At 45.8% G+C, this 23174-nt stretch overlaps 1 protein-coding gene and 1 long non-coding RNA gene across 7 annotated transcripts in view; one reads left to right on the top strand and one right to left on the bottom strand.

Annotated features, from left to right (window-relative positions):
• Positions 1-23174, bottom strand: part of LOC139267022 (uncharacterized) — a 161770-nt gene that overhangs the window by 58039 nt on the left and 80557 nt on the right. The gene's annotated exons all lie outside the window — the stretch shown is intronic.
• The window catches only part of lyst (lysosomal trafficking regulator), a 432206-nt gene that overhangs the window by 395340 nt on the left and 13692 nt on the right, over positions 1-23174 (top strand). For 5 of the 6 annotated variants that reach the window (XM_070884660.1, XM_070884659.1, XM_070884658.1 and 2 more), the window contains 5 exons: positions 4058-4288; positions 5082-5271; positions 5797-5933; positions 15326-15424; positions 16713-16852. In XM_070884660.1, the coding sequence (XP_070740761.1) occupies positions 4058-4288; positions 5082-5271; positions 5797-5933; positions 15326-15424; positions 16713-16852 (797 nt within the window). Of the gene's footprint in view, positions 1-4057; positions 4289-5081; positions 5272-5796; positions 5934-15325; positions 15425-16712; positions 16853-23174 lie in introns of those variants that run through there. The other variant, XM_070884662.1, reaches the window with a different exon arrangement.

The raw sequence follows: 23174 nt of genomic DNA, 5'->3' as shown, positions 1-23174 counted from the left end.
TTTAATTATGGGGGCAATATTGACTGCTATACCTCGTGCAAGCCTTCTGCATGATGGTGCTGCGGAGGAGAAGATTGATTAGACAACACCACCTGAGGAACCTCAGCACGTAAGATGATGGACAGGAGGCCTTACCCACATCGGGTATATGCACCTGAGTGAGGCAGACTGTGTGAGAAGGCTGCGTTTCCGCAAAGAAGTTGTAACCAAGATCTGAGAATTAATAAAAGCAGACCTGCAGCCTAGAAGCATCAGGAGGACTGCTTTGTCAGTTGAAGTAAAGGTTACAGCTGCACTTTCATTTTATGCATCTGGATCATTCCAGGCCACAACTGGGCCATTTCTCCACATGCAACACATATCTGCATTCAGCAGGTCTCTGCTGCACTGTATTCCCGGAGGAATGACTACATAAGGTTCCACATGACCGCCCAGGCAATGCGTGTCAGGGCTGTGGGCTTCTCCAGGATTGCTGGCTTCCCCAAGGTATAGGGCTACATTAATTGTACCGACATCGCCTTGCATGCACCTTTGGACAATTCCGTGATGTACAGAAACAGAAAAGGCTTCCACTCAAGCGTGCAGCTCGTCTGTGACGATATGCATCGTATCATGGCAGTTGAAGCGAGATACCCTGGGAGCACCTATGATGCTTTCATCTTACGCGAGAGCGCTATATCTGCCATGTTTCAGCAGCAGCCAGAAGAGCAGAGCTGAACCCGGACGGAAGCTGAGCGGGAATACAACATGCCGCACATTGCGACGAGCAGCATAATAGAGAGGACCATTGGCATCTTGAAGCAGCGTTTCCGATGCCTGGACCATTCTGGAGACCAATCCCCTGAGATTGTCGGTCAGTTCACTGTTGTCTGCTGCATGCTGCACTTAGCCATCATGAGGCAACAGCAGCTGGTAGTCGAAGATCCACCTGAGGCTGATGATGAGGAGGAAGATACAGATGACGAGGAAGCCATGCAACTACCTGAACCTGGAGTACAACGGCGGACGAGGGCAGGCCGCCATGCCCTTTTAACAATTGCTCGAGCCTTGCACCAGCAGTTCATCTGTGAATGCGTTGCTGCCGGAAGACTCACTATTCCACATGGACCATGTTTACTATTTGGACCTGTTCCATAATGTTGTTAATAATGGAACAAATGATGTAAATAATTCTTCTTTAGTTCAAAAAATTGTGTTAATAATGGAACAAATAATGTAAATGATTTGTTATAATTTAAAATATATATTTTATTCAAAATTTTAACACTTGTTTGTACTTAATTTTAATAAAAATATTCTTGTATCAAACTTTAAACTATTTAGTTAAGATCACTTACAAACTTTAATATCACTTACAAACTTTTAAACTTGTAAATTTACATCACTTACAAAAAAGCTTTTAATTTGAGAACAATTAAATAACAAGATAAGAACAACAGTAACAACAGCAAACAAAGGCTGCACCCATCTCTCCTCCACTTTATTCTAAGACTGCCCGCTGCGCTTAACATAGAAACATGGAAAATAGGTGCAGGAGTAGGCCATTTGGCCCTTCGAGCCTGCACCGCCATTCAATGACTTGGTCTTGGTGACTCTACCCCTGCCCACAGGCAATGGTGCAGCATTTCTCGGGTACCAAGCTTATTCTTTCGAGCATCTCGGGTAATGCGCATTTCTTGGGGGACGTGGGCAGGAGGTATTGTGGAAGGCCCGGCTTGGGCCTCTTCAGAGGCTGGTCTGGGGATTGGAGTGGGAGTGGCAGTTGATTCCGTCAATGGCCGCAGGGTCTGGGTGTGTTTTCTTATTGCAGCAGCTAACTCCGACATTCCCTCCCTTTTGTGCCCCAACAGCATCTCAACTACCTCCGACATTTTCTCCCTTATGTGCCCCGACAGCATTTCAGCTACCTACGACATTCCCTCCCTCGTGCACCAACAGTGTATCAACTACCTGCAACATTCCCTCCCTCGTGTTCACCGACAGTGTATCAACTACCTGCAACATTCCCTCCCTTTTGTGCCCCAACAGCGTCTCAACTACCTGCGACATTCCCTTCCTCATGTGCCCGGACAGTGTTCCCATTTCTTGTGAGAGTGTTGTTACTTTTCCCGACAGTCCCAAAACCTCATCACCACCCCACCGATGGTGTTCAGAAGTGATCGCATAAGGTCAATGTTCTCCCCACTCACTGCCATCATCTGAACCACATCTGTTACATCCTGCATCTCAGGTGCTCTCCTTCCCTTCTTCACCTTGGGAGTGGCTCGCTGCACCAAACTGGGACCCGCAGCCTCGGATGGTGGGACCCTGGGTGTGGCTCACTGGAACCTGCAGCCTCGGACAGTGTGAAACCAGGAAATGTCCCAACACTCGCACCATTCAGGAAATGGGCTGGCACCTCAATGGGTGGCACCAGCACCTACTCCAGAGTGAGTACAACAGTGGGGTCTTCATCCTCCCCCTCACCCCCATGCTCTTGGTCTGGAAGATCGGATTGGAAGATGTTCTCCTCTTCAGGCTCGTCCGCGTCTGAATAATCTTCTGCATCGGCTTCAGCCTTGCCAGGGTTGGCCTCAAGTTCTGCAAAATATAACAGAACATAGCAGCAGAGGAGGGGGCAGGGTGGTATGAGTAGGCTCACACAGCGCAGGCAACAGGCTCATTTGAAGGAACACGATGAATGATAGCACATTGCATCAACCGAAGCGCAGCTGATGGAGACATCCCCATGAACCAAAGCATGGCTAGCCCGCGCAGTACTTAACATTTAGCCAAGCCAGACTCTGGAATTTGCAGGACTTACCCTCTCCCTCGAGTGTGGGCCCAGCTTGTGCAATGGTGGTTGCTTTTCTCCAGGCAGGACCCATCAAAGCAGCGACCATGTCTTCCAAGGGTATCAGTGGGTGCAGATTTGCCAGGTCTCTTCCTGTTCGAGTTCTTTATCTTTTGTTGTGGGCCACCTTCCTCTGCAAAGATGAAAATATAACTTTTTAGAGAGGGTGTCTTTCTGCTGGGTGGGACATACAGATGGTCACATTTACAATTGTAATTCCAGTGAATAAATGAAAATATTACTTGCATCAACTGCTTGACCAAGGTCCTGCCACTTCTTTTTGCACTGGCCTCCGGACCTCGGGGTGGTCACCATTGCACAGTAGTCTTGTTCCAGTGTTTCTTCTTTTCTTTTGGTGTAACTTTTATTTGACCTCTGCTGGTGTCCAGCTCGTGTCATCTGTCCACAATTACAGTAACCAGGGCTTCCACTTCGTCCTGTGAGAAATTCTTGGTCCTTGAGCTGCGTTGCATATTGCAGCTCCGATTTTTTTCCACTCAGAAGAAAAGTTCTCACACACAACTGGCTCTTTAAAAATGGCTGAATGCAGGAGGTGTACTGGGCATGCGCACCCATACCAGCCACATAGAAACCGTCATTTTTTTCCCCGCATGCGCAGAAGGGCGGGGGGGGGGCCTCCCATTTTTCGGCATAGCCCTTAGGCTCTCCACCTCCACCCTCCCAAAGCTGAAGGACAGGCTGCGTGGTGCCAATTTCAAAAATTATAATGGGGAAACTATTGGCGTAGTCGGGCCTCAAAAAAACGGGCGTAACTCTTCAAATACGCAAAAAAACGGCATTGGGGAAAATTGAGTCCATTTGCCATGCTGGGATTCCCATCGGAAAAGACTGGGTTTTGTGATTTATCTGGGTCCATTTCCAGCCAGTTTCTGTTAGTGATCAGAGATCTTCATCTCTGTTGGCCCTGAATGTTGCTTGTGGTACAAGTGCAACTGAATGTTCAGCACCAGCCATGGCTCAGGAAGTCTCACTGGTGGGCAACTGGCTGGAGATGGGCCTTCCTGAGGCATCATACAACCAGGTGTGCATGAGGTAGATTTTGTAATGACACTGCCAAGAATATAATAAATGACTTTTTCTTCATTTGCCTTTTAGTGGCATTCCCTTCAAAGAACTGATCCTTTGCATTTTTAGTTAAATAGATATAGGAACAAATATTTTAAATCGATTTTACAAAGATCTTAATCCATATTTTGCTAATAGACATACTTTGGCATGGACGTATCTGCTGTTGAAGACCCGGTGCAAAGACGAGCCCTGGAGACTATGATCAAGACCTACGGTCAGACTCCTCGGCAGCTCTTCACAGCTACTCATCCGAGCAGGCACGGGCCTCGCCTCTCCATGGAGGGAGAGCTGCCTGCAGCTATGGGTCTCCTCGTGCAGTTTGCTTTCAGAGAGAGCAGAGAGCACATCAAGGAAGTCATCTATCCGGTATTTACTGCTGCATGTTCTGTGTTGTTCAGTTTTCAAATTTAGAAGCAGCTAACTTTTCTTTAACCAGTTTAGGATTTCTTTTGAGGCAGGCTTGATGGCTCTTTTCCTGCCTGACAGTTTCATGTGCTCTATGTGTATTTGTAATTAGTATTTGTTTTTCATTAGAAAGTTAAATCTGTACAAATAAGATGCTTTCACAACCAGTCTTTTAATTCTTAGTGAAGTCACTTCATCTATTTTCCTAATTGTTTGCTTTTTCAGTTTTATTTTTATTCGGTTGTTTTTACATTAGTCATTTCACTGATATTCCTGCATTTATATTGAATAATCAGTACTTTTATCAGAGATCTTTTTCTCTTCGAACAAAAAGATTTCCTTCATTTAAGTTTGTCATTTTTATTGGCCCAGAAATCCCGGCCTCCCCGGGTCGGTACAGAGTGTGTACGGACCCGGGAAGACATCGCAAAAGCCGGTTTTCAACGCACAATGCGCATGTGCTGAAAACCGGCTTTTCCGATCTGTCAAGCTCCCCAACGGAATCCCACTCTGCTCCCGGACCACCAGGTACTTTCGTAGAAATGTTTCAGGTCGGAGGCGTTCGTCCAAAAGAAGCCTCCATCCGCAATTTCAGGTCCAATATTTTGTTAATCATCAATTAAGCAGGCTTGGTGATTACTAATAGAGCATCTGCTAACCATATGTGAAAGTCCTTTTTGGACAAAAATGCTCAAAAGGGACCTGCAGTAATTGATTTTGTTTCTTTAATCTGGTGGTGTGGCTTGTGTTGCAGAGTCCTCTGCCTTGGATTAAAGGGCTGAAGTGGGGTGAGTATGTGGGTTCCCCCAGCGCACCTGATCCTGCCGTTTGCTTCAGCCAGCCCCATGGAGAACAGTTTGGATCACTGCTAGCATTGCCAACCAGAGCCATCTGTGGTCTGTCCAAAAAATTTTGTCTCATGATGATATACAGCAAAGAGCAAGGTATGGAATGCATTTGTAATTTTTCTTCACTCTGCAAGATTTTCAGGAATTCATAGAATGAAATAGGATGTACAGCACAGAAACAGGCCATTCGGCCCAACTGCTCTGTGCCGGTGTTTATGCTCCACATGAGCCTCCTCCCACCCCTCTTCATCTCACCCTATCAACATATCCTTCTATACCTTTCTCCCACATCTACTTATCTAGCTTCCCCTTAAATGCATCAATGCCATTTGCCTCTACTACACCATGTGCTAGCGAGTTCCACATTCTAACCACTCTCTGGGAAAGAAGTTTCTCCTGAATTCCTTATTGGATTTATGACAATATATTTATGGATCCTAGTTTTAGTCTCCAAAGTGAAACATCTTCTCTATGTCTACCTTATCAAACCCTTCATAATTTTAAAGACCTCCACAGGTCACCCCTCAGCCTTCTCTTTTCTAAGACAAAGCCTCAGTCTTTCTTGATAGTTGTACCCTCTCAGTTCTGATATCACCATAATTATTTCCATCTTAATTTTAGGTGTTCGGAGCATGCACAGTACAGACATTCAGTGGTCAGCCATTTTGAGTTGGGGTTATGCTGATAACATGCTAAGACTGAAAAGCAAACAAAGTGAGCCCCCGATCAACTTTATTCAATGTTCGCCTTTACACCAGGTATGTGGTTTACTCCTTAAAATTGACCTTGTACTGTCTATAGACTTATTTTTAATTAGAAACTTTTTCTTTACTCATTTCTATTTTTTCATCAACTGTGTAATAAAATGGTTTTACACAAAATATATACCTTTATTGATTACATTTAAACAAGCTCCTTACTTAGGAAAGTTGTATTTTTTTAACTAATATAGAACGCTTGGTTCCACTCTTACCTATCCATTCATAGTCAGAGCATCGACAGCAATGGCTTCTCTTCCTACCCCACCATTATCTTCAGAATCCCTCATGGACCGATCCTTGGTTCCCTCCTCATCCTCATCTGCATGCTGATCCTTAGCAAAATCGTCTATAGAAATGGGATCAACTTAAGGACGTTATGGTAAACTTTAGTAAATCACTAGTTGGGCCTCAGCTGGAGTATTGTGGCCAATTCTGGGCACCACACTTTAGGAAGGAAGTCAAGGCCTTGGAGATGGTACAGAGGATTTGCTAAGAATGAGGGACTTCAGTTATGTGGATAGACTGGAGAATCTAAGATTGTTCTACTTGGAGCAGAGAAGGTTAAGTGGGGATTTAACAGAGATGTTCAAAATTAAAAACTAAATAAGAAGAACTGTTTCCACTGGCAGGAGGGTTGGTAACCAGAGAACACAGATTTAAGGTAATTGGTAAAAGTACCAAAGGGGAGAAGAGGAGAATTCTATTTACGCTGAGTTATGATGATCTGGAATTCACTGCCTGAAAGGGCGGTGGAAGCAGAGATTCAATAGTATCTTTCAAAAGGGAATTGGGTGATATATATTTGAAAAGGAAAGATTTGCAGGGCTATGGGCAAAGAGAAGGGGAATGGGATCAATTGGATAGCTCTTTCAGAGAGCCGGCACAGGTACATAGGATATACGGCACAGAAACAGGCCATTCGGCCCACCCAGTCCATGCTGGTGTGTATGCTCCACCCGAGCCTCTTCCCGTCTTTCCTCATCTAAATCCATCAGCGTAACCTTCTATTCGCTTCTCCCTCATATGCTTGTCCAGCCTCCCCTTAAATGCATCTTTACTATTGTGTTCCTAACACAGATGAGACTGCACACAGGAAGGTTAAAGTAACAGTGACCTCAGTCTTTATTAAGACACTCCAGAGTGAGGAACAGGTGTGAGAGGCCAGCTTATATACAGTGCTCCCAAGGGATGCTGGGATCCCTTGGGACTTCAGGGGATGCGCTCCCTGGTGGCGGAACATGGAAGTGCATGCTTTACAGATACACAACATCACTCCCCACCACCCCCCCCCCCCCCCCCCCCCAAAGTCAAAGTGAAAACTATTTACAAGGTGAGGCGGTCGGGAGCCTTTCTTTCCCTGGTGGACCGCCTTGGTACAAATGTCTGTTCTGGTGTGTTGGCTGTGCCCTCGCTGGGCTAGCGTGTTGTTGGCCCTGCAGGACTGCTGGGTGAGCCTGGCCTTGCTGGGCTGTTGGGCATGATGGGTTCAATTTCCTGGTCCGGGTTGGTGTCGTTGATCCTTTGGGTGTGTGTTGTGGGCTCGAAAAAAGTGGTGTCTGCTGTGGGTTGTTCAGGGCAGTCTGTTAAAACGCAGCCTCGTTTGGTCCAGGTGCTTTCTCCAAATTTGTCCATTGTCTAGTTTGACTACAAACACCCTACTCCCTTCTTTAGCTATCACCGTGCCCGCGATCCACTTGGGACCATGTCCATAGTTTAGCACATACACAGGGTCATTCAGATCAATTTCCCGTGACATAGTGGCGCGACCATCGTTTACATTTTGTTGCTGCCGCCTGCTCTCTACCTGATCATGCAGGTTGGGGTGAACTAGCGAGAGTCTGGTTTTAAGTGTCCTTTTCATGAGTAGCTCAGCCGGGGGCACCCCTGTGACCGAGTGGGGTCTCGTGCGGTAGCTGAGCAGTACTCGGGACAGGCGGGTTTGGAGTGAGCCTTCTGTGACTCGTTTAAGGCTCTGTTTGATGGTTTGTACTGCCCGCTCTGCCTGTCCATTGGAGGCTGGTTTAAACAGGGCCGAGGTGACATGTTTGATCCCATTGTGGGTCATGAATTCTTTAAATTCGGCACTGGTGAAACATGGCCCGTTGTCACTGACCAGTATGTCAGGCAGATGGCAAACATGGTCCTCAGGCTTTCAATGGTGGTGGTGGCAGTGCTTCCCGACATTATTTCACATTCAATCCATTTTGAAAAAGCATCCACCACCACCAGGAACATTTTACCGAGGAACGGGCCCACATAGTCAACATGGATCCTCGACCATGGTCTGGAGGGCCAGGACCACAAACTTAGTGGTGCCTCTCTGGGCGCTTTGCTCAACTGAGCACACACTCTGCATTGCCGTACGTAGGACTCGAAGTCAGAGTCGATACCGGGCCACCACACGTGGGATCTGGCTATCGCTTTCATCATTACTATATCCGGGTGTGTGCTGTGGAGATTCGAGATGAAAGTCTCCCTGCCCTTTTTGGGTAGCACTACGCGGTTACCCCACAACAGGCAGTCTGCCTGAATGGATAGCTCGTCCTTTCGCCACTGGAACGGCTTGATTAGCTCATGCATTTCAACGGGGATGCTGGCCCAGCTCCCATGCAGTACACAGATTTTTAGGGACAGCAGAGGATCTTGGCTGGTCCAAGTCCTAATCTGGCGGGCTGTGACAGGTGAGTTATCATTTTCAAACGCTTCCATGACCCATCAACAAGTTTGCGGGCTGCGCCATTTCCACCCCAATGGTGGGCAATGGTAGCCGACTGAGAGCATCCACACAATTCTCGGTGCCTGGCCTGTGGCGGATGGTATAGTTATACGCTGATAGCATGAGTGCCCACCTTTGTATGCGAGCTGAGGCATTTAGTATTTATCCCCTTGTTTTCAGCGAACAGGGATATAAGGGGCTTGTAATCGGTTTCCAGCTCAAATTTGAGGCCAAATAGGTACTGATGCATTTTCTTTACCCCGAACACACACACTAATGCCTCTTTCTCAATCATGCTGTAGGCCCTCTCAGCCTTAGACAAGCTCCTGGAGGCATAGGCGACAAGTTGCAACTTCCCCGCAATGTTAGCTTGTTGTAATACACACCCGACTCCATACGATGACGCATCACATGCTAGCACAAGTCTTTTACATGGGTTATACATTACAAGCAGCTTGTTGGAGCATAAAATGTTTCTGGGTTTCTCAAAAGCAATTACTTGGTTTTTTTCCCCATACCCAGTTCTCACCTTTACACAATAACACATTTGGGGCTCTAAGAGGGTGCTTAACCCCGATAAGAAGTTACCAAAATAGTTGAGGAGTCCCAGGTACGACCGCAGCTCCGTGAAGTTCTGTGGCCTGGGCACTTTTCTGATAGCCTCTGTCTTGGCGTCTGTGGCCGAATGCCGTCCGCCGTGATCTTTCTCCCCAAAAACTCCACTTCTGTTTCCATGAAGACGCAGCTCTATGTGATCCAGTCACTGGAGGACCTCCTCCAGGTCTTGTAGGTGCTCGACGGTGTCCTGACTCGTGACCAATATGTTGTCCTGAAAAACCACCGTGCGTGGTACCAACTTGAGTAGGCTCTCCATGTTTCTCTGGAAGATCGCTGCAGCCGACCGAATTCCAAACGGGCATCTGTTGTCGATGAACAGTCCCTTGTGTGTATTGATGCAGGTGAGGCCCTTCGAAGACTCCTCCAGCTCTTGCGTCATGTAGGCCGAAGTCAGGTCGAGCTTGGTGAACGTCTTGCGTCGCTAGTAGGTTGTCTGCCTTAGGTAGCGGATACTGGTCCTGTAGCGAGAAACAATTAATAGTTACTTTATAATCGCCACAAATCCTGACCGTGCCATCACTTTTGAGTACTGGAACAATCGGGCTGGCCCACTCGCTGAATTCCACTGGGGAGATGATGCCCTCGCGTTGCAGCCTGTCCAACTCGATTTCCACTTTCTCCCTCATCATGTGAGGTACCGCTCGCACCTTGTGGTGAATGGGTCATGCCTCTGGGACCAAGTGGATCCGCACCTTCGCCCCAGAAAAGTTTCCAATGCCTGGCTCAAAAAGGGAAGGAAATTTGTTAAGAACCTGGGTACATGCCTCATCGACATGTGATAGCGCTCGGATGTCATCCCAGTTCCAGCGGATTTTGCCGAGCCAGCTCCTAAAAAGCAGTGTGGGGCCATCTCCCAGGACAATCCAGAGTGGCAGTTCATGCACCGTACCCTCGTAGGTGACCTTGACCATGGCGTTGCCCAGGACAGTGATGAGCTCTTTGGTGTACGTTCTCAGTTTCGTGTGGATGGGGCTCAGGGCTGGTCTGAGTGCCTTGTTGCACCACAGTGTCTCAAACATCTTTTTACTCATGATGGATCGGCTAGTGCCACTGTCCAGTTCCATGGCTACGGGTAAGCCATTCAATTTTACATTTAGCATTATAGGTGGACATTTCATCGAAAATGTGTGCACCCCGTGTACTTAAGCATCTGCATCCTCTCACTGAGGCTCGAAATTGCTTTGATCCACCATGGACCGATCTTCCTCTGCCACGTGGTGGTTAGCAGGTTTTGCAGACCGTCTGCAAGCTTGTTGGAGGTGCCCCATTGTTCCACAGCTCTTGCAAACATACCCATTGAAGCGGCATGAATAGGCTAAATGGAAGCCTCCACAATGCCAACAAGGTGTGAATTGCCTCTGAGTCATCTGGGTCACTCGAGGCCTGCTGGCAGTTGCAGATTCATGGGTTCTGCCCTGTACATTTCTGCTCGCAAACACGGTTCCAGTTAATTTATGAACATTGCTAGCACTTGTGTGCTGAAAGATTTGTTTGGTGTTATCACTGGTGGACATAAACACCTGTGCTATCGCAATGGCCTTACTGAGGGTCGGTGTCTCTACAGTCAAAGGTTTTCGTAGGATGGTCTCGTGGCCAATGCCCAGTACAAAAATGTCTCTGAGCATCTGCTCCAGGTAGCCATCAAACTCACATTGTCCTGCAAGTCGCCTTAGCTTGGCGACGTAGCTCACCACTTCCTGACCTTCAGATCGCTGGCACGTGTAGAACCGATACCTCGCCATCAGCATGCTCTCCCTCGGGTTAAGATGCTCCTGAACCAGTGTACACAGCTTCTCATACGACTTATCTGTGGGTTTCACCGGAGCCAGAAGATTCTTCATGAGGCTGTAGGTCGGTGTCCCGCAGACCGTGAGGAGGACCGCTTTCCTTTTTGCAGCGCTTCCTTCTCCGTCCAGCTCGTTGGCTACAAAGTACTGGTCTAGCCGTTCGACATAAGCTTCCCAGTCCTCACCCTCTGAGAACTTCTCCAGGATGCCCACAGTTTGCTGCATCTTTGCGTTGGATTCGTATACTTGTCGCCAGTTATTGTTTTCCTAACACAGATGAGACTGCACACAGGGAGGTTAAAGTAACAGTCTTTATTAAGACACTCCAGAGTGAGGAACAGGCCTTCGGGGTCGGCTTATATACAGTGCTCCCAAGGGATGCTGGGATCCCTTGGGACTTCAGGGGATGCGCTCCCTGGTGACGGAACATGGGAGTGCATGCTTTACAGATACACAACATTTACTATTCGCTTCATCCACTTCCTGTGGTAGTGGGTTCCACATTCTCACCACTCGTTGGGTAAAAAAGTTTCTTCTGAATTCCCTATTGGATTTCTTGGTGACCATCTTGTATTGATGGCCATTATAGAAAATAATAATCGGTTTGGGCAGAGTCGACATGGATTTATGAAAGGGAAATCATGTTTGACAAATCTGTTAAGAGTTTTTTGAGGTTGTAACTAGTAGAGTAGATGTGGTGTATTTGGAATTTCAGAAGGCATTTGATAAGGTGCCACACAAGAGGTTATTAAACAAAATTAGAGTAATATACTAGCATGGATTGTGGATTGGCGAACGGATAGAAAACAGAGAGTAGGAATAAACAGGTCATTTTCAGGTTGGCAAACTAATTAGCAAGGAATCAATGCTTGGGCCTCAGCTATTCACAATCTATATCAATGATTTGGATGAGGAGACCAAATTTTATGTATCCAAGTTTGCTGCTGATACAAAGCTAGTTGGGAATGTAAGTTGTGAGAAGGATGCAAAGAAACATCAAAGGGATATAGACAGACAAGCACATGGCAAATGGAATATAATGTGGTGAAATGTAAAATTATTCACTTTGGTAGGAAAAATAGAAAAAGAGTATTTTTGAAACGGCGCAAGATTGGGAAATGTTGGTGTCCTTGTACACGAATCACTGAAAGTTAATATGCAGGTACAGCAAGCAATTAAGAAAGCAATTGGTATGTTGGCCTTTATTACAAGAGGATTTGAGTATAAGAGTAAAGATGTCTTACTGCAATTATATAGTTCACTGGTGAGACCACACCTGGAGTATTGTGTACAGTTTTGGTCTCCTTACCTAAGGAAGGATATTCTTGCCATAGAGGGAATGCAACGAAGGTTCACCAGACTGATTCCTGGGATGGAGGGATTGTCCTATGAGGAGAGATTGAGTAGACTAGGCCTATATTCTCTAGATCTTAAAAGAATGAGAGGTGATCTCATTGAAACATGCAAAATTCTGATAGGGCTCAACCGGGTTGATGCAGGGAGGATGTAACCCCTGGCTGGGGAGTCTAGAACCAGCGTCGCAGTCCACGAATAAAGGGTTGGCCATTTAGGACTGAGATAAGAAATTTCTTCACTCAGAGGGTGGTGAATCTTTGGAATTCTCTACCTCAGAGGGCCATGGATGCTCAGTCGTTGAGTATATTGAATACAGAGATCGATAGATTTTTGAACAGTAAGGGAATAAAGGGATATGGGGATAGTGCAGGAAAGTGGAGTTGAGGAAAATCAGCCATGATCTTATTGAATGGCGGAGTAGGCCGAATGGCCTACTCCTGCTCCTATTTCTTATGTTCTTGTGGCCTGTAGTTATGTAGTTCCCCAAAGTGGAAACATTCCCTCTGTATCCACTCTATCAAAACCTTTCATAATTTTAAAGACCTCTATTAAGTCACCCCTCAGCCTTTTTTCAAGAGAAAAGAGACCCAGCCTGCTCATCCTTATGTATATTCTCGCATTTCTGGTATCATCCTTGTAAATCTTCTCTGCACTCTCTCCAGTGCCTCTTTATCCTTTTTATAAGATGCCGACCAGAACTGTACGCAGTACTCTAAGTGTGAACTAACCAAGGTTCGATACAGGTTTAGCATAAATTCCCTACTTTTCAATTCCATATCTCTAGAAATAAACACTTGTGCTTGGTTTGCTTTTTTTTATGGCCTTGCTAACCAATGTTTCGACTTTTAGTGATTTGTGTATTTGTACTCCGAGATCCCTTTGTTCCTCTACCCCACCTAGACTCTCAACCTCCAAGTAATAAGTGACCTCCCTATTGTTCCTCCCAAAACGTAACACCTCACATTTATCTGTGTTGAACTTCAACTGTTAATTATGTGACCATTCTGCAAGTTTATTAATGTCCTCCTGTAATTTGTCGCAGTCCTCTTTGGTATTGACTATCTCCCCTAATTTGATGTCATCCGCAAATTTAGAAATTGTGTTTTTGATTCCAGTAAATTGTGAGCAGCAGTGGTCCCAGCACTGATCCTTGTGGGACACAACTACTCGCCTTCTGCCACTGTGAATGAGAAGTTAATCATGGTCTTGCCCCAATCTATGTCCATAATCTTCAGCCCCACAACCCCCCCGAGATGTCTGCGCTTCTCTAATTCTGCCCTTTTGAGCATCCCTGATTATAACGCTCGACCATTGGTGGCCGTGCCTTCTGTTGCCTGACCCCAAGCTCTGGAACTCCCGCCCTAAACCTCTCTCTCTCTCTACCTTTCTTTCCTCCTTCAAGACGCTCCTTGAAAACATACCTCTTTGATCAAGCTTTTGGTCACCTGCGCTAATTTCTACTTGGGTGGCTCGGTGTCAATTTTTTATCTCATAATACTCCTGTGAAGCTCCTTGGTATGTTTCACTATGTTAAAGGTGCTATATAAATACAAGTTGTTATTGTGAATTTACACCTACTCTCTGCTTTCCCATCTTGAAGCCAGCTAGCAATCCATTCTGCTACTTGTCCCTTGGCTCCGCATTCTCTGACCTTATTAATTAGTCTATTATGGGGTACCTTATTGAAGGCCTTTTGAAAATCTAGATAAATTACATCTTCTGCATTACCATTGTCTACTCTCTCTGTTACCTCTTCAAAAAATTCAATAAGGTTGGTCAAGCAAGATTGTCACTTTTGAAATTTATGCTATGCTATGCTATAATATCCTTGTGGGACACAACTACTCGCCTTCTGCCACTGTGAATGGGAAGCTAATCATGGTCTCGTCCCATCCTATGTCCATAATCTCCAGCCCCACGACCCCCCGAGATATCTGCACTCCTCTAATTCTGCCCTTTTGAGCATTTCTGATTATAACGCTCGACCATTGGTGGCCGTGCCTTCTGTTGCCTGACCCCAAGCTCTGGAACTTCCTGTGAGTAGTTGTGTCCCACAAGGATATTATATTTTTGGTTTCTAGATGTTCTTCTATTTTCTCCTTTAGTAGGGATCACATTTTTCCTACCACCGATGTTAAGCTGACTGGTCTATAATTTCCTGGACATGTTCTATCCCCCTTCTTAATTATAGGTATTACGTTAGCTATCTGCCAGTCCTCTGGCACTATTAAATATGTGTAGTAATGCCCCTGCCATCTCATCCCTAGACTCTAAGTTTGATTAGTTTGTTTAATATATCTCCTTTTTTATTTTAAATGCACTTATCTCATCATCTAATGCCATGTCCACCTGTTCTATCTCCCTGGTAAATACTGAAGCAAAGTAATGATTTAATATTTCTGCCATCTCTCTAATCGTTAATGGCCCTATTCCCATCCCAACCTTCCTTTTTTTTGTTGATGTGTCTGTAAAATATTTTACTATTTTGTTTTATGTTCCCTGAAAATTTAATTTCATAGCACGATGTGCCAAATGGCCTTCTGTGTTGTATGATTCTGTGAACTTCCACATATACACTGATGACAGCAAACATTACATCTCCACCAATGTTCCCTCTAAGCTCCACCAGCTCTCTGACCGCTCCACTACCTGTGTGTTGTTACATTGCTTGTCTGATTTTCAGTCTGTTATCCAATGCTTGCATGGGTCTTCACATAGTCAATTGTAATTCCATCTAATAGTTTGACAAATAGAATAAAGACAAACACACAATGCGGTTTCAAAGAAATGACAGGTTTTGAAAGTTTATAATCAAAATACATTTTAAGAGCAATCTCCTGGCTTCAGTTTTAAGCGTTACAGTCTCTTATTAAACCTGGTTATAAATGTTCTAATCAATGGCTTCTTTTCAGGTTACAAGTTGTGCGTGGGTGCCTGACAGTTGCCAGCTCTTTACTGGCAGCAAGTGTGGAGTAGTTACTGCATACTCCAACAGATTCACCAGCAGCATGGTATGTGTATAAGATGCACTGTGTGTAGAGCCTGCCAACTGCTTCTTGAAGGGAAGTTTTAACATTTTTGTGCTATCGTTTATGACTTTAATTATTAGAGAGAATTCTCACTGGTCGTCTTCAGGTAACTAATGTTACTGCAAGTCATTGAAAATTTGAACTAAAGGTTTTCACTATCTGTTGGGAATTTGTTAAAACCAAATTACTGTCAGCTGTGGCTCAGTGGGTAGCACTCTCGTTATTGAGTCAGAGGGTTGTAGGTTCAAGTCCCACTCCAGAGACTTCAGCACATAATCCAGGCTGACACTCCCAATGCTGGCCAAATGGTGTCGTCTTTCGGATGAGACATTAAACTGAGGCCTTCAGGTGGATGTAAAAGATCCCAAGGCACTATTTGGAAGAAGAGCAAGGGAGTTCTTCCCAGTGCCTGGCCAATATTTATCCCTGAACCAACATCACAGATTATCGGGTCATTATCACATTGCTGTTTGTAGGAACTACCATTGCACAAATTTGCTGCCACGTTTCATACCCAGTAGCAAGGATTAACCAGACGACTGGAGATCAGCTCTGCTGTGTGCACAGATATCGCAGCGTGGGCTGGCCCATGCTGCCCCTGGGCCCTCGCCTTTCCTGGGCCCCAAACTTGCGCCTTTCCTGAGCCCCAATTTTTCCTGTTCTTCCCATTTACACCTCCTCTGGACCCATCTTTTGTTTCTTTACTTGTCCCATTACTATCCCCTTTTGCCATTTAATCACTCCTACATTACAACAGTGACTGCACTTCAAAAGTACTTAATTGGCTATAAAGCACTTTGGGACATCCTGAGGTCATGAAAGGTGCTATATAGATGCAAGTCTTTCTTTACATAAGAAATAGGAACAGGAGCAGACCATTCAGCCCCTCGAGCCTGCTCTGCCATTCAATAAGATCATGGCTGATCTTCTACCTCAACCCTACCTTCCCACACTTCCCATAGTCCTTGATTCCCTTCGTATCCAAAAATCTATCGATCTCTGTCTTGAATGTACTCAACGACTGGGGTAGAGAATTCCAAAGATTCACAACCCTTTGAGTGAAGAGATTTCTCCTCATCTCCATGCTAAATGGCCAACCCATTATTCTGAGACTGTTCCCCTTAGTTCTAGACTTCCCAGCCAGGGGAAACGGAAATTTACTGAACATGTGTACTGTATTTGCTTTGCAGTAATTAGCAGAGATGTGGGTAAGTACATGATAAGAGCGTGGAATGGGACACTGACAACTCACTGTGTTTGTATTCTTCAGTCTTCAGAAATTGAAGTAGAATCGAAAGTCTACTTGTACGGGCACACCGCAGAAGTAACCAGCCTCTGTGTGTGCAAACCGTATAGCATTCTGATCAGCGTCAGCAAGGATGGGACCTGCATTATATGGGATTTGAACAGGTACAAAAAATAATCCTGTAAACTGCTCCACCAATTGTGTTTAGACGTTTGTAAGAATCTCTTTGGTAGATCTTTGATTCCAAATGATTTGACTGACCCGTATTGGTGTCAGTGATTAAAAGTTTATTCAACACAGGCAAGGATCAATACAATTGCTGTATCTTAAGCATTAGTTTACAAGGAATAATTAAGAGTTATACTACAAAAGCAAAATACTGCGGATGCTGGAATCTGAAATAAAAACAGAAAATGCTGGAAATCTCAGCGGGTCAGGCAGCATCTGTGGAGAGAAATAGTTAACATTTCAGGTTGATGACCCTTCGTCAGAACTGGCAATAGTTCGAAATGTAACAGATTCTTAAGGAAGTGCTGGGGCCTGAAAGGGGGAGGGGAGGAAAGAACAAAAGGGAAGGTCTGTGATGGGTGGAAGGCCAAAGAGAGATTAGAGAGACAAAGGGGATGATGGGTCAAATTGAGATGGTATTGGCACAGGTTAGGAAACAAAAGGTGAGACTAGATAGGGTGTGAATGGCAGAATGATTACCAGCTGCCACGGAAAACAGAGAGAAACAAACTAAAAATAAAGAAGGGGAGGGGGGAGTTTTTGTTTTTTAAAAAAAAAAGTGAGGAAAGGGAACAGAATATGGGCAGAGGTTATGTTGAAATTGATGTTGTGTCCAGAAGGCTGTAAAGTGCCTAAACGAAAGATGCTGTTCCTCGAGCTTGCGATGAGCTTCATTGGAACAGTGTAGGAGGCTGAGGACGGAGAGATCAAAATGGGAGTGGAGCGGGGAATTTAAGTGACAGGCAACCGGAAGCTCAGGGTCACGCTTACGGACTGAACATAGAAACATAGAAATTAGGTGCAGGAGCAGGCCATTCGGCCCTTCGAGCCTGCACCACCATTCAATAAGATCATGGCTGATCATTCAACCTCAGTACCCCTTTCCTGCTTTCTCTCCATATCCCTTGATCCCTTTGGCCGTAAGGGCCACATCTAACTCCCTTTTGAATATATCTAACGAACTGGCCTCAACAACTTTCTGTGGTAGAGAATTCCACAGGTTCACAACTCTCTGAGTGAAGAAGTTTCTCCTTATCTCGGTCCTAAATAGCTTACCCCTTATCCTTAGACTGTGACCCCTGGTTCTGCACTTCCCCAACATCGGGAACATTCTTCCTGCATCTAACCTGTCCAATCCCGTCAGAATTTTATATGTTTCTATGAGATCCCTTCTCATTCTTCTAAACTCCAGTGGATACTAGCCTAGTTGATCCAGTCTCTCCTAATATCTCAGTCCTGCCATCCCGGGAATCAGTCTGGTGAACCTTCACTGTACTCCCTCAATAGCAAGAACGTCCTTCCTCAGATTAGGAGACCAAAACTGAACACACTATTCTAGGTGTGGCCTCACCAACTGCAGTAAGATCTCTCTGCTCCTATACTCAAATCCTCTATGAAGGCCAACATGCCATTTGCCGCCTTCACCGCCTGCTGTACATGCTTGCCAACCTTCAATGACTGATGTACCATGACACCCAGGTCTCATTGCACCTCCTCTTTTCCTAATCTGTCACCATTCAAATAATAATCTGTCGTTTTCTTTTTGCCACCAAAGTAGATAATCTCTCATTTATCCACACTATACTGCATCTGCCATGCATTTGCCCACTCACCTAACCTGTCCAAGTCACCCTGCAGCCTCTTAGCTTCCTCCTCACAGCTCACCGCCACCCAACTTAGTGTCATCTGCAAACTTGGAGATATTACATTCAATTCCTTCATCTAATTCATTGATGTATATTGTAAATAGCTGGGGTCCCAACAATGAAACCTGTGGCACCCCACTGGTCACTGCCTGCCATTCTAAAAAGGACCTGGTTATTCCTACTCTGCTTCCTGTCTGCCAACCAGTTTTCTATCCACGTCAATACATTACCCCCAATACTATGTGCTTTAATTTGCACATTAATCTCTTGTGTGGGACCTTGTCAAAAGCCTTTTGAAAGTCCAAATACACCACATCCACTGGTTCTCCCTTGTCCACTCTACTAGTTACATCCTCAAAAAATTCTAGAAGATTTGTCAAGCATGATTTCCCTTTCATAAATCCATGCTGACTTGGACCGATCCTGTCACTGCTTTCCAAATGCGCTGCTATTTCATCTTTAATATTTGATTCCAACATTTTCCCCACCACTGATGTCCAGCTAACCGGTCTATAATTCCGTGTTTTCTCTCTCCCTCCTTTTAAAAAGTGGTGTTATATTAGCTACCGTCCAGTCGATAGGAACTGATCCAGAGTCAATAGAATGTTGGAAAATGATCACCAATGCACTATTTCTAGGGCCACATCCTTAAGTACTCTGGGATGCAGCCTATCAGGCCCTGGGGATTTATCGGCCTTCAATCCCATCAATTTCCCTAACACAATTTCCTGACTAATAAGGATTTCCTTCAGTTCCTCCTTTTCGCTAGATCCTCGAACCCTAGTACATTCGGAAGACAGAACCAAAGTATTTGTTCAATTGGTCTGCCATTATAAATTCACCTGAATCTGACTGCAAGGGACCTATGTTTGTCTTCACTAATCTTTTTCTCTTCACATACTTATAGAAGTTTTGCAGTCAGTTTTTATGTTCCCTGCAAGCTTTCTCTCATACTCTATTTTCCCCCTCTTAATTAAACCCTTAGTCCTCCTCTGTTGAATTCTAAATTTCTCCCAGTCCTCAGGTTTGTTGCTTTTTTTTAGCCAATTTATATGCCTCTTCCTTGGCTTTAACACTATCCTTAATTTCCCTTGTTAGCCATGGTTGAATCACCTTCCCCATTTTATTTTTACTCCAGACAGGTTTGTACAATTGCTGAAGTTCATCCATGTGATCTTTAAATGTTTGCCATTGCTTATCCACCATCAACCCTTTAAGTATCCTTTGCCAGTCTATTCTAGCCAACTCTCGCCTCATACCGTCGAAGTTACCTTACCTTAAGTTCAGGATCCTAGTTTCCGAATGAACTGTGTCACTCTCCATCTTAATAAAGAATTCTACCATATTATGGTCACTCTTCCCCAAGGGGCCTCGCACAACAAGATTGCTAATTAATCCCTTCTCATTACACATCACCCAGTCTAGGATGGCCAGCTCTCTCGTTGGTTCCTCGACATATTGGTCCAGAAAACCATCCCTAATACACTCTCGGAAATCCTCCTCCACCGCATTGCTATCAGTTTGGTTAGCCCAATCAATATGTAGATTAAAGTCGCTCATGATAACTGCTGTACCTTTATTGCACACATCCCTTATTCTTTGATGCTGTCCCCAACCTCACTACTACTGTTTGGTGGTCTGTACACAACTCCCACTAACGTTTTCTGCCCTTTGGAATTCCGCAGATCCACCCATACCGATTCCACATCATCCAGGCTAATGTCCCTCCTTACTATTGCATTAATTTCCTCTTTAACCAGCAACGCCACCCCGCCTCCTTTTCATCTCTGCATATCCTTCCTAAATGTTGAATACCCATGGATGTTGAGTTCCCAGCCTTGGTCACCCTGGAGCCATGTTTCCGTGATGCCAATTACATCATATTCATTAACTGCTGTCTGTGCAGTTAATTCCGAATACTCCTCGCATTGAGGCACAGAGCCTTCAGGCTTGTCTTTTTAACACACTTTGCCCCTTTAGAATCTTTCTGTAATGTGGCCCTTTTTGTTTTTTGCCTTGGGTTTCTCTGCTTTTACTATTCTCCTTTCTATCTTTTACTTCTGCCTCCATTTTATTTCCCTCTGTCTCCCTGCATAGGTTCCCATCCCCCTGTCATGTTAGTTTAACTCCTCCCCAACAGCACTAGCAAAACACTCCCCCGAGGACATTGGTTCCGGTCCTGCCCAGGCGTAGACCGTCCGGTTTGTACTGGTCCCACCTCCCCTAGAACCGGTTCCAGTGTCCCAGGAATTTGAATCCCTCCCTCTTGCACCACTCCTCAAGCCACACATTCATCTGAGCTATCCTGCGATTCCTACTCTGACTAGCAGGTGGCACTGGTAGCAATCCTGAGATTAATACCTTTGAGGTCCTACTTTTTAATTTAGTTCCTAGCTCCCTAAATTCATCTCGTAGGACCTCATCCTGTTTTTTTACCTATATCATCGGTACCTATATGTACCACGACAACTGGCTGTTCACCCTCCCTTTTCAGAATGTCCTGCACCTGCGTCGAGACATCCTTGACCCTTGCACTAGGGAGGCAACATACCATCCTGGAGTCTCGGTTGCGGCCTATCTATTCCCCTTACAATTGAATCCCCTATCATTATAGATCTCCCACTCTTTTTCCTGCCCTCCTGTGCAACAGAGCCACCCACGGTGCCATGAACTTGGCTGCTGCTGCTCCTCCTTCCTGATGAGTCATCCCTCTCAACAGTACCCTGTTTTTCAGGGGGATAACTGCAGGGGACCCCTGCACTACCTTCCTTGTACTGCTCTTCCTGCTGGTCACTGATTTACTATTTGGCTGTGTACCCTTGACCTGCAGTGAGACCAACTCGCTAAACGTGCTATTCACGTCATTCTCCGCATCATGGATGCTCCAGAGTGAATCCACCCGCAGCTCCAGTGCCGCACTGCAGTCCGTCAGGAGCTGCAGGTGGATACACTTCCCGCACACGTAGTCGTCAGGGACACCGGAAGCGTCCCTGACTTCCCACACAGTGCAGGAGGAGCATAACACGTGTCCGAGCTCTCCTGCCATGGCTTAACCTTTAGATAAACTTAATTTGGCCACAACAATGCTAAATGTTACTTACTGATTGGTAAATAGATTTTCTTTCTCTTTTCTCTATCACCAGCCAATCACTTACCCCCTTGGCTGTGACGTCACCTTTCAATTTCTTTCAACTTCTTTTTTGCCTCCCCGCTGCAGCTGCACCGGCTGACCTCCGACCTCCCGACTCACCAACACTGGGCCTTTTTATAGGCCTCCCCACGCTGCCTCTCGCTGACTCACCAACACTGGGCCTTTTTATAGGCCTCCCCACGCTGTCTCTCGCTGACTCATCAACACTGGGCCTTTTTATAGGCCTCCCCACGCTGCCTCTCGCTGACTCACCAACACTGGGCCTTTTTATCGGCCTCCCCACACTGCCTCTCGCTGACTCATCAACACTGGGCCTTTTTATAGGCCTCCCCACGCTGCCTCTCGCTGACTCACCAACACTGGGCCTTTTTATCGGCCTCCCCACACTGCCTCTCGCTGACTCACCAACACTGGGCCTTTTTATAGGCCTCCCCACGCTGCCTCTCGCCGACTCACCAACACTGGGCCTTTTTATAGGCCTCCCCACGCTGTCTCTCGCTGACTCACCAATGCTGGGCCTTTTTATAGGCCTCCCCACGCTGTCTCTCGCTGACTCACCAACACTGGGCCTTTTTATAGGCCTCCCCACGCTGTCTCTCGCTGACTCACCAATGCTGGGCCTTTTTATAGGCCTCCCCACGCTGTCTCTCGCTGACTCACCAACACTGGGCCTTTTTATAGGCCTCCCCACGCTGTCTCTCGCTGACTCACCAATGCTGGGCCTTTTTATAGGCCTCCCCACGCTGCCTCTCGCTGACTCACCAACACTGGGCCTTTTTATAGGCCTCCCCACGCTGTCTCTCGCTGACTCACCAACACTGGGCCTTTTTATAGGCCTCCCCACACTGTCTCTCGCTGACTCACGAACTCCCGCTGCCTCTCGCTTTCCTTTATCCAATTTTATATGACCCTGAGAAATCTGGCTCCGGATCCATTTGACCACTTGTATGCGAGCCCCCTCGGGTCTCACAAGGAATTAGACCAAGTCCGTAACACCGAGTTTCCCAAATTCCTTATCTTGGGCACGCTCCGTCAAATTAGCCATACTTGTTATTGCACCCCTAATACCACTGGTAGGATGCAGGGTCCTACACTCCTGAAGGTTTCCTTCCTTAACTGACTGATTGCTGCCTCGCCGGTTCGGACCCCACATGTGCTGAATATATTAATAAATGCCCATCAATGCCCTGCCATGGTCGCCATTTGTAAGAATCTCTTTGGTAGATCTTCAGTTCCAAATTATTCGATATTGACCTGTATTGGTGGCAGTGGATAAAGGTGTATTCAGCACAAGCCTCTGAGTGTCCCCTAGAACCACTTGAATCCTCTGTTAACTTCAAAATGAACCCCTGCTGGTGTCCCTTTCTTATACCATTTCTTTCAATTCAAGTCTATGGAACTTCCCTCGGATCTCTCACTCAACTTAGCTTTCTCCTCTGATAGGTTCTCTTCTCACCTGAT

This window comes from Pristiophorus japonicus, chromosome 7, assembly GCF_044704955.1.
Source record: "Pristiophorus japonicus isolate sPriJap1 chromosome 7, sPriJap1.hap1, whole genome shotgun sequence".
Lineage (NCBI taxonomy): Eukaryota > Metazoa > Chordata > Chondrichthyes > Pristiophoridae > Pristiophorus > Pristiophorus japonicus.
The sequence above is the reverse complement of the archived record's forward strand: the minus strand, read 5'-3'. Positions and strand labels throughout refer to the sequence as shown.